Here is a 14,647-nt window from a genome sequence, read left to right on the forward strand (position 1 = left end):
ATCTCAATTATGGAGGACTCTGAGGCTCAGAAAGTTTGAATAACTAGATCAAGTTTCCACTGCTAGCAAAAAACAGTCAGGATTTAAATTCAGGCCTCAGTGATTTTAATATGCTTTTTTATTTTTTTAATTGAGATAGGGTCTTACTCTGTTGCACAGGCTAGAGTGCAGTGGCACAATCCTAGCTCACTGCAGCCTTGAACACCTGGGTTTAAGCAATCCTCCTGCCTTAGCCTTCCAAGTGGTTGGGACTGCAGGCTTGTGCCAGCATGCCTGGCTATTTTTCTTTTTTTTTTGGTAGAGACTGGGTCTCACTATGTTGCCCAGGCTGGTCTCGAACTCCTGGGCTCAAGCCATCCTTCCACCTCAGCCTCCCAAAAGTCGTGGGATTACAGGTGTGAGCCACCCTGCCTGGCAATACATTTTCTTATAACTGCTGTTACAGTGGCTCCCTGATTTGCTCCTTCCAGTCTCCCTAGCTGTCTCTACACTTCTGCTTGCCCCTTATACATTGATGGTCCCCAGAGTTTTGTCCCTCATCCTTTTTCCTTCTCTTTGAATGATCATACCCCCTCCTTAGGTGTCCTGACATTCATTTTTTCTCCCGCATGGGCTATTCTTCTCAGCTCCACTCATATTTTCAACTAAGAACAGACTTATTAAAGAATTTTCAGGCCAGGTGCGGTGGTTCACGCCTGTAATCCCAGCACTTGGGAGGCTGAGGCGGGTGGATCATGAGGTCAGGAGTTCAAGACCAGCCTGGCCAAGAGCATGAAACGCTGTCTTTACTAAAACATCAAAAATTAGCCAGGTGCGGTGGCAGGTGCCTGTAATCCCAACTACGTGGGAGGCTGAGGTAGGAGAATTGCTTGAACCCAGGCGTCAGAGGTTCCAGTGAGCCAAGATCACGCCACTACACTCCAGACTGGGCGACAGAGTGAGACTCCGTCTCGAAAAAAAAAACCAAAAAAAGAATTTTCAAATGGGGCCAGGCACGGTGGCTCATGCCTGTAATCCCAGCATTTTGGGAGGCCGAGGCAGGCAGATCACCTGAGGTCACGAGTTCAAGACCAGCCTGGCCAACATGGTGAAACCCCATCTCTACTAAAAAATACAAAAATTAGCTGGGTGCGGTGGCATGCACCTGTAATCCCAGCTGTTCAGAGGCCAAGGCCGGAGAATCACTTCAACCTGGGAGGCGGAGGTTGCAGTGAGTCGAGATCCCTCCCAAAGAGCTGAGATTATAGGCATGAGCCACAGCGCCCAGCCCCTTTCCCATTGTTAACTCCTACTCAACCAGATGGAGTTCCATCACCAATTCCTCCTTTAGGAGATCACTCCACTTTCCTAATTCAAGCACTTCTAGGTACGAATTCGTTGAATCTTTTGTGTTTTTATAGCATCCTTTGCATCTTTCTATCAGAGAAGATCTCACACTCCATTATATCTGTCTACCTATTTGTCTATTTATTATAGTAAGTTTTTATTTAAATTTTTTTTTTTTTTTTTTTTTGCTGGACGTGGTGACTCACGCCTATAATCTCAGCACTTTGGGAGGCTGAGGCGGGAGGATCACAAGGTCAAGAGATTGAGACCATCCTGGCCAACATGGTGAAACCCTGTCTCTATTAAAAATACAAAAATTAGCTGGGCGTGGTGGCACACGCCTGTAGTCCCAGCTACTCAGGAGGCTGAGGCAGGAGAATTGCTTGAACTCGGGAGGCAGAGGTTCCAGTGAATCAAGATTGAGCCACTGCACTCCAGCGTGGTGACAGACTGAGACTCTGTCTCAAAAAAAAAAAAAAAAATTTTTTTTAGAGATGGGGTCTTGTGCTGTTGCCCAGGCTGGAGTGCAGGAGCATGATCATAGCTCACTGCAGCCTCGAACTCCTGGGCTTAAGTGATCCACCCACTACAGCCTCCGAATAGCTGAGACTACAGGTGTGAGCCACCACGACTGGCTAATTAAAAATAGAATTGTTTTTTAGGCTGGATGTGGTGGCTCACACTTCTAATTCCAGCACTTTGGAGGCTGAGTGGGGAGAACTGCTTGAGCCCAGGAGTTCAAGACCAGCCTGAGCAACACAGGGAGACCCCATCTCTACAAAATATTTAAAAAATTAGCTGGTCTTGGTGGCACATGCCTGTAGTCCCAGCTATTTGGGAGGCTGAAGCAGGAAAATCACTTGTGCCCAGGAGGTCAAGGTTGCAATGAGCCATGATAGTCCCACTGCACTCCAGGCTGAATGACAGAGCAAGACTCTGTGTCAAAAAAATTTTTTTTTCGGGGCTGGGTGTGGTGGCTCATGCCTATAATCCCAGCACTTTGTGGGGCTGAGGTGGGAGGATCACTTGAGCCCAGAAGCTGGAGACAAGCCCAGGCAACATAGTAAGACCCCATCTCAATTTTAAAAAAATAAGAAAAAACAGGCCTGGCACATTGGCTCATGTCTGTAATCCCAGCACTTTGGGAGGCCGAGGCAGGAGGATCACGAGGTCAGGAGTTCAAGACCACCCTGGCCAACATAGTGAAACCACGTCTCTACTAAAAATACAAAAAAAAAATCAGCCGGGCGTGGTGGCGGGTGCCTGTAGTCCCAGCTACTTGGGAGTCTGAGGCAGGAGAATGGCTTGAACCCGGGAGGCAAAGGTTCCAGTGAGCCAAGATTGCGCCACTGCACTCCAGCCTGGGCGACACAGCGAGACTCTGTTTCAAAAAAAAAGAAAAAATAAATTAATTAAAAATAATTTTTCTACAGATGTGGTTTTGCTATGCTGCCTTGGCTGGCCTTAAACTCCTGGCCTCAAGCAATTCTGCCTTACCCTCCCAGGTAGCTGGGACTATAGGCTAGACTAAGTTCTCACTGCAACCTCCGCCTCCCAGGTTCAAGCCATTCTCCTGCCTCAGTCTCCCAAGTAGCTGGGATTACAGGTGCCCGCCACCATGCCCGGCTAATTTTGTATTTTTAGTAGAGACAGGGTTTACCATGTTGCCCAGGCTGGTTTCAAAGTCCTGACCTCAGGTGATCCACCAGCCTCAGCCTCCTAAAGTGCTGGGATTACAGGCGTGAGCCACTGCGCCCAGCCCCTAGACTAAGTTTTTTGAGAACAGGGACCGCCTTATTTCTGTATGTGTCCATGGTACCAAGTGTAGTTCCTGAGATATAAAACAATCAATACATGATTACTAAATGAATTAATGTTGCAGAAACCTGTTACAATCCCATCCTAGCCCATAAAAGTCTGTTTTAACTCAAAATTTGGCTTAATAACATTAATCTCTCAAGTGCCATTTATACATGTTTCAATGATGAACTTGAAACTTATCATGCCAGGAAACTCTATATATTGAAGCTTCCAGATTGGCAGATATGGAGGTACTGGCAGGGTAGCACAACCAAAGATGACATGGAAATTGTTTCCCTTCCCCCATAAAAAAAAAAGAAACATTAAATCAGAAAAAAAATATTAACACGAAGCTATTTCATTGGATGCAGCTGCAAGTTGTAAGATTTAAGGTTGTCCTGGCTGGGCATGGTGGCTCACACCTATAAACCTAGCAGTTTGGGAGGCCAAGTAGGATCACTTAAGCCCTGGAATTTAAGACCAGCCTGGGCAACACAGGGAGACCCCATTTCTACAAAAAATAAAGATTAAAAAAACTAGCCAGGTGAGGTGTTACATAAGTGTAGTCCCAGCTACTCAGGAGGCTGAGGTGGGAGGATCACTTGACCCTGGGAAGTTAAGGCTGCAGCGAGCCGTGATCACACCATACCATTGCAATCCAGCCTGGATAACAGAGCATGAATTTGTCTTAAAAAAAAAAAAAAAGGATAGCGCTATGTTTCTTTTGCATTTGCCTGTTCTTGAGCTTTATTCTTTATGATAACTGGAATTGAAGCTGAGAGTTGTAGAGGCTACCTGGTGACCATGAGGATAACAGATGATCACTGACATGGCAGAGCAGGAGCAAAAGCCACCTGGTTCCTGCTGGTGTCTTTCAGCCATTGCACTGTTCTTCAGCTGCCTACCTCTTTACTTTTTGTAAGAAAAAACTTAACCCCTTACTGTATGAACTCAACTGCTGAAGTCAAAAACAATTCTAACTAATGTGGTGGTTATTTTTAATTTCAAAATGCATATGGAAAGAAATTAAAGGGCCAGCATAGTGGCTCAAGCCTGTAATCCCAGCACTTTGGGAGGCCAAGGTGGGCGGATCAACTGAAGTCAGGACTTTGAGACCGGCCTGGCCAACACAGTGAAACTCTGCCACTACTAAAAATACAAAAATTAGCCAGACTTGGTGATGGGAGCCTGTAACCCCAGCTACTTGAGAGGCTGAGGCAGGAGAATTGCTTGAACCTGGGAGGCAGAGGTTGCAGTGAGCCAAGATCGCGCCACTGCACTCTAGCCTGGGCAACAAGAACCAGACTCATTCTCAGAAAAAAAAAAAAAAAAAAAAAAAAAAAAAAAAAGGCCGGGAGCAGTGGCTCATGCCTAAAATCCCAGCACTTTGGGGGACCGAGGTGGGTGGATCACCTGAGGTCAGGAGTTTGAGACCAGCCTGGCCAACAGGCTGTGTTTTTGTATTTTTTGTACTAAAAATACAAAAATTAGATAGGCATGGTGGTGTGTGCCCGTAATTCCAGCCACTCGGGAGGCTGAGGCAGGAGAATCACTTGAACTTGGGAGGCGGAGGTTGCAGTGAGCTATCACGCCACTGCACTCCAGCCTGGGGGATGGAGCAAGACAACATCTCAAAACAAAACAAAACAAAACAAAACAAAACTTTTTATATTGAAAATTCCTGCTATCATGTCAAAAGCAGGGACAAACCAGGCCCGGCATGGTGGCTCACACCTGTAATCCCAGAACTTTGGGAGGCCGAGGCGGGCGGATCACGAGGTCAGGAGATCGAGACCATCCTGGCTAACACGGTGAAACCCCATCTCTACTAAAAATACAAAAAATTTGCTGGGCGTAGTGGCGGATGTCTGTAGTCCCAGCTACTTGGGAGGCTGAGGCAGGAGAATGGTGTGAACCCGGGAGGCGGAGCTTGCAGTGAGCCATGATCGCGCCACTGCACTCCAGCCTGGGCAACAGAGCGAGACTCCATCTCAAAAAAAAAAGTAGGGACAAACCAGCATATTCAGTCACATTGTTCTGTTTGGGAAAACAATATTCTAACCTTCCTCCCACACTTTACCTAAAATAGGAATAATGCCACCCTCCCAATCACTAATGGAGCCCACTGAAAGTCAATCACTAATCTCTTAAAAGGCAGAACATTATAAGAAATAGAACAAGACCTTTCTTCAGGACAACAATCTTATTAGGGTCAACATGCTGAAGCACACCCTCGAAGACACCACAGACCAATGTGAGTTTCACCCTCTTCCACAAAATCTGGCTGAGGAAATGGTAGTCACTGCTGGGGTCCATGCTAATTGATTCCAAAAGCCGTCTTCAAATAATCTTCTTTAAGCATCCAAACACTTGAAAATTAATAAAGAGATCTATGAATTTTAAAAGATTTTTTTGGGAGTAAAGTTATTTTCCCTTTCCCCATATCTGTAATGGACAAGAATAAAATCTGAATAATTCAGTTTTGTTCATCTTTTTGGAATGATGAGAAAAGGATCATTGCAAGCACCAACTCTCATACATAGGAAACTGAAAACTATAAGAGATTGGGCAAGTTAGGCTTGGCTTCTTTGTTTATAAAATGGGCATGATATCATCTTTCCTTCCTTAGCTAAATGGAAGAAGCAGAACATTTAGAGGCTTTTTAATGGCACATTTATACATCATTATAACAAAAAAATGAAAAGAGCAAATGAAAAAAATTGACATACATAGAAATATTTGCCAATACATGTTGCAATAAATTGTTTAGGGCAGCATAACTACCTGAGCTGCTATTTTTTATAACTCTGGTTGAGAATTTAAGGGCATGGTAATTTTTACCAAAACTGAAGCTGATAATTTTAAGTAAAGCAACTAAATTTACCCTTTACTTAGGAATTAAAGGAAATCAAGGCAAATAGGACAATAGTGGTACATTGGGAAAAGAACTTTTCTTTCAACTTGTGCTTAATGAATTGAATTTGAGAGACTGTTTCCCATAACTTGGGTCTATGCTATCCTATTAATTTTTATGTCTAGGTACTTGAAATGTTCCATTTCTTTGTATTTTTTAATTTTCTGTCCTATGACAGTTCTATGCTAAAGGTATTTTAAAATAAAAGCCAAATTGGCCGGGCGCAGTGGTTCATGCCTGTAATCCCACCACTTTGGGAGGCCGAGGCGGGCGGATAATCTGAGGTCGGGAGTTCCAGACCAGCCTGACCAACATGGAGAAACCCTGTCTTTACTAAAAACACAAAATTAGCCGGGTGTGGTGGCGCATGCCTGTAATCCCAGCTATTCAGGAAGGCTGAGGCAGGAGAATCACTTGAACCCGGGAGGCAGAGGTTGCAGTGAGCCGAGATTTAGAGATCGCGCCACTGTACTCCAGCCTGTGCGACAGATCAACACTGTCTCAAAAAAAAAAAAAAATTACAACCATATAGAAATGTACAAAGTAAAGAAAAAATGTACTAAGAAATATTATTCATAGTGGGTACTCACCACTGGGTGCAGTGGCTCATGCCAGTAATCCTAGCACTTTAGGAGGCCAAGACAGGCAGATCACCTGAGGTCAGGAGTTCGAGACCAGCCTGACCAACATGGTGAAACCCCGTCTCTACTAAAAACACAAAAATTAGCCAGCTGTAGTGACGCACGCCTGTAATCCTAGCTACTCAGGAGGCTGAGGCAGGAGAATCGCTTGAACCCAGGAGGTGGAGGTTGCAGTGAGCCAAGATCGTGCCATTGCACTCCAGCCTGGGAGACAAGAGTGAAACTCTGTCTCAAAAAACAAAACAAAACAAAAGAAGGAGGTACTCTTACATTCTTTACCATAATACAGTAATTTTTTAAAAGTTATTTTAGAACTATTCTGTTATTTAGATATCCTTGTATTTAGAAACTTAGATAAGTATTCTTCTATAGTTTTTTAAATTTAAAAGCTGTATACTTTTGCCACACTAGGAAAATTCAACCAGTGAATTTTGCAATTTAACCATAAAAACATTGATGAAATAACTAGAGCCTAAGTCAACTAGGAAGAAGGTGAGATGTTACATACAATTTTCAGTCAAATAAATAACCTATATTTTTACATTTTAAGGTCTATCAAGTGCTTATACAAATATTACTTGATATAACAACCATAACCTAATTTACAAATGAAGAAACTGAAGTTTAGAAGGTTAAGACACCTGCCCAAAGTCACACAGCTAGAAGGTAATGCAATCTGAACTAAGACCAGGCCTCTAGGGTAGGATGTTTGTAGTTTAGTGCAAGACCAAGTCTTATGCATCCAAACAGAACATAAAACAAGTCATCAGAGAGTGTAAGAAAAACCATTCTTTAAGTTAATCCAACAGGCAAAAGGAGAATTTTTAAAGAAAAATACATAAAACTGGAAAAAGAAAACAGCCCTTAATAGAGGCAAACATTATTTTTATTTTATTTTTGAGATGGAGTCTCACTCTGTCGCCAGGCTGGAGTGCAGTAGCGCTATCTCGGCTCACTGCAACCTCTGCCTCCCGGGTTCAAGCAATTTATACTTTTAAAAGGTACCCAAGAAAGGAAAGTTTGTGAAACGCCTGGAAAATAAGAGAATTAGAGAAACATTAAAGAAAAAAAAATTAAAGTCAGAAAAAAATACTAACATGAAGCAAAGAAAGCTTTGACTGGAGACAGCTGCAAACACTAAGATTCAAGATTAGGAAGGAAAAAAGTAAGGTCAGCATCAAGAGATGGGCTTCAAGGCTGACTGAGAAAAGGGACATTCATGGGGCTGACAAAATTTTCCTATCACAGCCATATTCCAACATACAAAGCAGCTCCAGTGATTTAGCTCTTAGACGGGCATATCCAAAATGTTACTGAGTATAAAGGACAACATCACTAGGTTAGACAAGTGCACGCCAATCATAAAAATAACTCTAAGGCCGGGCACGGTGACTCACGCCTGTAATCCCAACACTTTGGGAGGCCGAGGCGGGTGGATCACCTGAATTCTGGAGTTTGAGACCCGCCTAGCCAATATGGTGAAACCCTGTCTCTACTAAAAATACAAAAATTAGCTGGGCGTGATGGCACGCGCCTGTAATCCCAGCTACTCAGGAGGCTGAGGCATGATAATCCCTTGAACCCGCCTGGAGGTTGCAGTGAGCCGAAAATGCACAGTGATCAGGCCATTGCACTCCAGCCCGGACTCTGTCGCAAAAAAAAACAAAACAAGCCAGGTGCGGTGGCTCACGCCTGTAATCACAGCACTTTGGGAGGCCGAAGCGGGCAGATCACCTGAGATACGGAGTTCGAGACCAGCCTGACCAACATGGAGAAGCCCTGTCTCTACTAAAAATACAAAATTAGCTGGACATGGTGGCGCATGCCTGTAACCCCAGCTACTAGGGAGTCTGAGGCAGGAGAATCACTTGAACCCGGGAGGCGGAAGTTTCGGTGAGCTGAGATGGCGCCTTTGCACTTCAGCCTGGGCAGAAGAGCAAAAACTCCGTCTCAAACAACAACAACAAACAAACAAACAAAACTCTAGTTCTTCAAACTAGAACCTCAGCTTGCAGGGAACGTGTGGGGCCTCAAGCTAAGCTGTTAAGCCTTAGGTAACACTTAAAACTAGTAACTTAAGTTGACCTGGGAAAGTCTGCTACGACAAAAATATCCTGGTACTTAGGTACTAACAGCAGTCAGAATTCGATTCTTCCTTATATTATACGCGTTCTAACCAAACAGGTGTGAAGGGGTAAGGCAGGTGAAGCAGTAAAAACTGGTTCACCTGAGAGTAGGCACTAATTTAACGGGTGGCTTTTACCTTTTTTTTTTTTTTTTTTTTTTGAGACGGAGTCTTGCTCTGTCACCCAGGCTGGACAGCAATGCCGCGATCTCGGCTCACTGCAACCTCCGCCTCCCGGGTTCAAGCGATTCTCCTGCCTCAGCTTCCCGAGTAGCTGGGATTACAGGCATGCGGCACCACACCCGGATAATTTTGTATTTTTAGTAGAGACGCGGTTTCTCCATATTGGTCAGGCTGGTCTCGAACTCACGACCTCAGGTGTTCTGCCCACCTCGGCCTCCCAAAGTGCTGGGATTACAGGCGTGAGCCACCGTGCCAGGCCTACCTTTTTAATCAAAACAAACAATACACCATGAGAATAAAATGCAAAATTTCTCATTTTTAAGACAAAATAAGGAACTTCAAATAAATGGCGGACCATAAGCTAGGAATTCACTGTCCTCCATCGTTAGGGCTTTTTCCTCTGAAGCAAGTTTGGGAAATCTGGATCCTAATTTCAGCCAAGTGGTGCGTTCCTCGAACTTCAGTCTAGAACTAAAAGAAGAGGGGCTGCAATGAAGGAAGAAGTCTCGGGACGCTCCACGCCACCCGGCGGCGGTTATCAAATCACAGGCTGAAAACCTGGAGAAAGGTCCGCGACGCCGGGGCACACGCCGCTGAGGCGACGCCCGCCCGGCCCAACGTCCAGTCTCGTCTGTTTCCCGAGGAGCCAATCAGCACGCGGCCCCGAGGCCGGCTCCCCAGCGCCCCCTGCGGCCGGGAGGAGGACGGCAGCCAGGAAAGATGAAGAGCGCGTGCAGTCCCCGAAGGGTACACCCTAGGGTTCCCCCCCACGCGAAGTTTCTCTCCGCAATCCGTGCCACCTATCGAGTAGGATTCCTAGTGTTCGATTCCTTTGAGAAAAGGTAGACTACGCTGCCTGTCGCAGGTTAGTTTGTTGTACAACTGTTGGTCAATGAAGTTGCCCTTTTAATTGCGTCGTTAGCGACCGAGTGGCATCGCCCCTTTAAGGCCGGTGGCAGCTGCGGTTCCGGGGGCGGGGTCCGTCTTCAGCAGGACTTGGGCTGGAGCTGGGCTGATTCATTCGGGGCTGGAACTCGAACGCTGACGTCGGCTCCTGAGCCGGGCGCTGCCTCGCGCCTGATTGGCGGGTCCTCGGGGCCGCCCTCCCCAGCGCACCACCCCTGGGTTCCCTCCCGGGTCCGCAGTGGAAACACTGCCCTCTCCCTTCTTGACCCCTAGCCCTTCCTTCCCTCCCTCCTTCCCTCCTGTCGCCGTCTCTTCTGGCGCCGCTGCTCCCGGAGGAGCTCCCGGCACGGCGATGGGTTCTCGGGCCTCTACGTTACTGCGGGACGAAGAGCTCGAGGAGATCAAGAAGGAGACCGGCTGTGAGTTCGGGTTGGGGGTGGGAACGCCGGGCGCCTCAGGCTGGCCTCACAACCGAGGGCGGCTGTCGCTAAGGTCTGGAGCTCGGGTGCCTGTGAGGTTGGGGGGTCCTGGGCAGCCTCCAGGTTTGGGGACCGAGAGCTGGAAGACCTGTTCTTCCAGCTGCAGCTTCCTGGAGCGGGGCTCTAGCTACTGTGGGGCTGTCCTTCCCTTCAAAATCGGGAGTCTTGATCACTCGTAGAGCGTCGACGCCCCCCTTTTCTGCCCCCTGCCCATCAAAGTCCCCGAACTCCTTTCCTTTCTGTTGCCTCGCACCACCCTTCCCTATGAAGAGGCATCCTGAACAGTAGGTAAAGCCCGAGAAGCAAATTCAGGAACTCGAGATGGATTCTGTAGAAAATGCGTTTCTGGGTAAGGACCTAAAACCTCTGACAACTATGGGAAATTACAAACAAGTTCTTGTCACAAATTGGGAAAACCACCCAGAAAGCAAGACCGTGTAGTAAGGCTTTGGGAGACATGACCCGATGCCTGGAGACCTTTAAACAATCAGGGGTCTGGGATTGTGAGACTTCTTTCAATCTGAACTTTTAGATAAAAAACACGGATACTGTGACCACCAGTTTTTTACTTACACGAGGATACTTGCTGTCCTAATCTCATATATGTATTGATTTCTACTATGCTGGTGTACTTTTTTATTCGCTATTGAAATTGGATGTGCTCCAAAAATCTCCGTGTGAATTTGTACTAGGAACTGATTTTTTTTTTTTTGAAACGGAGTCTCCTTCTGTCAACCAGGCTGGAGTGCAGTGGCGTGATCTCGGCACACTGCAACTTCCGCCTCCCAGGTTCAAGCAATTCTCCTGCCTCAGCCTCCCAAGTAGCTGGGAGTACAGGTGCCTGCCGCCACGCTTGGCTAATTTTTGTATTTTTGGTAGAGACGGGGTTTCACTATGTTGGCCCGGCTGGCCTCGAACTCCTGACCTCAAGTGATCCACCCACCTCGGCCTCCCAAAGTGCTGGGATTACAGGTGTGAGCCACCGTGCCCTGCAGAACTGATTTTTTTTTTTTATAGTCCAGTCTCTTCCTCATTAGTCTGAACAAAGGAGCAAAAGGACTCGGGATTCTGAAGCTCTGTAAAATACCATCATAACTTTGAATAGTCCTTGATAATGCAATGTATGATACAATTGTATTGATGCATACAATATTTTATCTTTTCAGTAAACCTTTATGATTCTTGTTGAGTTAATGAAGGATGTAGCACCTGAGCTCTGTCTCTTCATCATACTTGTCTTTGATAATGACATGACCAGTAACTCACTCAGGGGCCCATATGCAGATAGTACTGAGGAGTGCTATGGGGAACTACAGAATTTTTCAGGCCTGTTTAAGTGCTGTTCTCTGCTTTGTGACAAGTTCAACTTTCTGGAGTTTTCAAGTTGGAAAGGATGTTATCTAGCCCCACCCCTTTCTGGACTGGTTTGCTTCTTTCAGCCTCCCCTAAAATATGGCCCTTAAGCCTCTCTGTAAAGACATTTAATGATGGTAACCTCTTCACCTACCAAGGCAGTCCTTTTCACGATTTTGAATGACCCAAAGTAGTTAGCTCTTTATAATTTGCAGTACTTGTTTGGCCACTGACTTACTCTGACCCTCGGAGTGGAGACGCAAGCAGTTTGGATTCAGCAAGCATTTTATTACATTTTGTGGCCATAACTTCTGGCCACATTTGTAATTAGAACTACTTTAGGTCTAGGGTGACACCGAATTAAAGTATTTGTGTTAAAGAGTCACATGGAGAAATAAGCAGAATCAAAGAGAAATAAATACAGAGTCACATAATGAGAAAGTGTAAACCATAGTGAAGATGCAAAAAGCCATTTTTGCTTCAGAATGAAGGGAGCAGTAATCCCATTCTGGTTTATATACATTTGACCAAATGGAAATGGCCTGGATGGGATATTTTTACCATGTGGCTTGTGGACAAACAACTAAGTGCTCATGGAAAAGCTGTTTTCCCCATTGCCAAAGAGTGAGTCACTTGTGAGGGAGATTCTCTCCACAACCAGTGCAAATGTATGTATTGAGCCAGAATGCTTAGTGAAACAAGTGCTTACTGAATTTTTACAGTGTCTGTTCAGTACTGTGCTAGGTACTCAGAGCAGATGGTGACAAAAAACACCCACAACCTGGATGAGGAGATAAGCCCAAGAGAGTTATGATTAGCATCATGACATAAGAAAGCTGAGAATTGTGTGTCATCCACCTTCAGAAATCAGGGAAGAGAGAGAGTCCTTGTGGGCTGTCCTCATGGAGGACAGGAATTGGGCCTTGATACATGGGTGGAGTAGATTTGGATAGATTAACCTAGGGCATTTTGGGTGACTTCCAGGAGAGATCCCCCACTAAGCCTGCTACAAAGTCATTCCTCTGCCCTGGGAACCATCAATTTATCCAAATAGTGTCCATCGTCAGAGTTGTTTTTTCTTTTTCTTTTTCTTTTAGAGACAGGGTCTTTGCTCTGTCTCCCAGGCTGGACTGCAGTGGCTTGAGCATAGCTCACTGCAAGCCTTGAACTCCTGGGCTTAAGCCATCCTCCCGCTTCAGCGTCCCAAGTAGCTAGGACTACAGGCGCATACCACCATGCTTAGCTGATTTTTATTTTTATCTTTTGTAGAGATGGAGTCTTGTTATTTTGTCGAGGCTGGTCATAAACTCCTGGCCTCAAGTGATTCTTAGGCCACTTCAGCCTCCCAAAGCGCGGGGATTACAGGTGTGAGCCACTGCGCCAGGCCCAGAGTTGTTTTTTCAAGGAGTAATTTGGTATGATGCAAAAGATTTTGAAGAATAAAAACGGATATCTGGAGTGGGTAGAGAGGTGGAATTTGTCCCATTTTCATCTGCCTTTTCTTCTATGAAGAATTTGGAAAACTATCTATCAGAAGCACTTTAAGAACAATTATAAGACATTTTACTACTTCCTTTGCCAGTACAAAATGTAACATAATTGAGGAATACTAACTTTATATTCAGTGCAAAAGCTGTGCATTGGAATTTGATAATTATATTTAACCATATTTTTTGCAAATTTAAAAAGATTAGAATTTCTACATGACTAGATTAGCTGGTATTTGATATTTAATGAATAACAGTAAGTGTTTGGAAAAGTAATTCTGGATAAGAATTACCTGTGAGCCTCAGTTTCATCATCTGTAAAATTAGAATAATAATAGTGCCTACTTTATAGGATTCTTACGACAATTAAATGAGATGAATTATGTAAACTACTTAGAATAGTGTCTGGTATAATAAACTTCATGTGAGTGTTATTATTTTGAACCATAGTTAACAATCGTCTTACTGGGAAAATACCATTTGCATGTACTAGTTATAAAAACTATGTGTAGGGCTATATCATTGGGGAGGTGACAGCATTTTATACTTCTTTTTGTAGTGGACAGTTGATTAGGAATTAAGTACAGATGTTTTGCCAATTATAAGGAAATAAAATTTTTAAAGGAGTTTTTAACAGTTTATGAAACTGTTATGATGTTTTAACAGGAATTGTCTAAAAAATGCTTTCTATTGGCATATTTGCTAAATTATCTTTGTTCTACTACCTTCTTTCAGACTTCTGCATTTTCATAAAGCTTATTTGAAAAAAAGGTGTAATTGGGGATAAAGCCACAAATGTCTTAGGAGTTTCTGTAATCATCACCCTTAATTCACTTAATTGGAGCAATAAGCTGGCTGTGAATTACTTAAAACTTTATGAGGCCAGGCGCAGTGGCTCACACCTGTAGTTCCAGCACTTTGGGAGGCCAAGGTGGCAGATCGCTTGAGCCCAGGAGTTCAAGACCAGCCTGGGCAACATAGGGAAACCCCATCTCTACAAAAAAATAAATTTAAAAAAAATTAGCTGGACATGGTGAAGCATGCCTGCAGTCCCAGCTACTCAGGAGGCTGAGGTGGGAGGATTGCTTAGGCGGGAGGTCAAGGCTGCAGTGAGCCATGTTCGTGCCACTGCACTCTGGCCTGGGAGAAACAGACCCTGTCTCAAAAAAAAAACAAAAACAAACAACAACCACAAAAACACCTTGATAAACAATTCATGCCATTCAAGTAGTAATGAATGCAGATTATTTTTAGTCTCTACCTTTTGGTATATGTCATGTGGTACGGGAAGGGTGTTGAACAGGTTTAGGAAGTAAGTTGCACAGGTTGGTAAGGTTTTGTTTGTTTGAAAGAGTGTAGTAATGATAGAGTTCTAACAGAGTACAAGCCTGGCAAAGGCAATTGCTTGAGAACAATTTCATGGCTAGAATGTA

At 44.7% G+C, this 14,647-nt stretch overlaps 2 protein-coding genes across 6 annotated transcripts in view; one reads left to right on the forward strand and one right to left on the reverse strand.

Annotated features, from left to right (window-relative positions):
• Nucleotides 1–9,873, reverse strand: part of EXD1 (exonuclease 3'-5' domain containing 1) — a 50,066-nt gene extending 40,193 nt beyond the window's left edge. For 2 of the 5 annotated variants that reach the window (XM_055098653.1, XM_055098652.1), the window contains exon 1: nucleotides 9,345–9,873. In XM_055098653.1, coding sequence (XP_054954628.1) covers nucleotides 9,345–9,372 — 28 coding nt within the window. In that variant the 5' untranslated portion in view covers nucleotides 9,373–9,873. Of the gene's footprint in view, nucleotides 1–5,309; nucleotides 5,496–9,344 lie in introns of those variants that run through there. The other 3 variants (XM_055098651.1, XM_055098650.1, XM_055098654.1) reach the window with 2 other exon arrangements.
• A 140-nt stretch (nucleotides 9,874–10,013) lies between these two features.
• The window catches only part of CHP1 (calcineurin like EF-hand protein 1), a 50,634-nt gene continuing 46,000 nt past the window's right edge, over nucleotides 10,014–14,647 (forward strand). Inside the window, exon 1 of the mRNA XM_003826608.6 lies at nucleotides 10,014–10,314. Coding sequence (XP_003826656.1) covers nucleotides 10,248–10,314 — 67 coding nt within the window. The 5' untranslated portion in view covers nucleotides 10,014–10,247. The remainder of the gene's footprint in view (nucleotides 10,315–14,647) is intronic.

Source organism: Pan paniscus, chromosome 16 (genome assembly GCF_029289425.2).
Source record: "Pan paniscus chromosome 16, NHGRI_mPanPan1-v2.0_pri, whole genome shotgun sequence".
Lineage (NCBI taxonomy): Eukaryota > Metazoa > Chordata > Mammalia > Primates > Hominidae > Pan > Pan paniscus.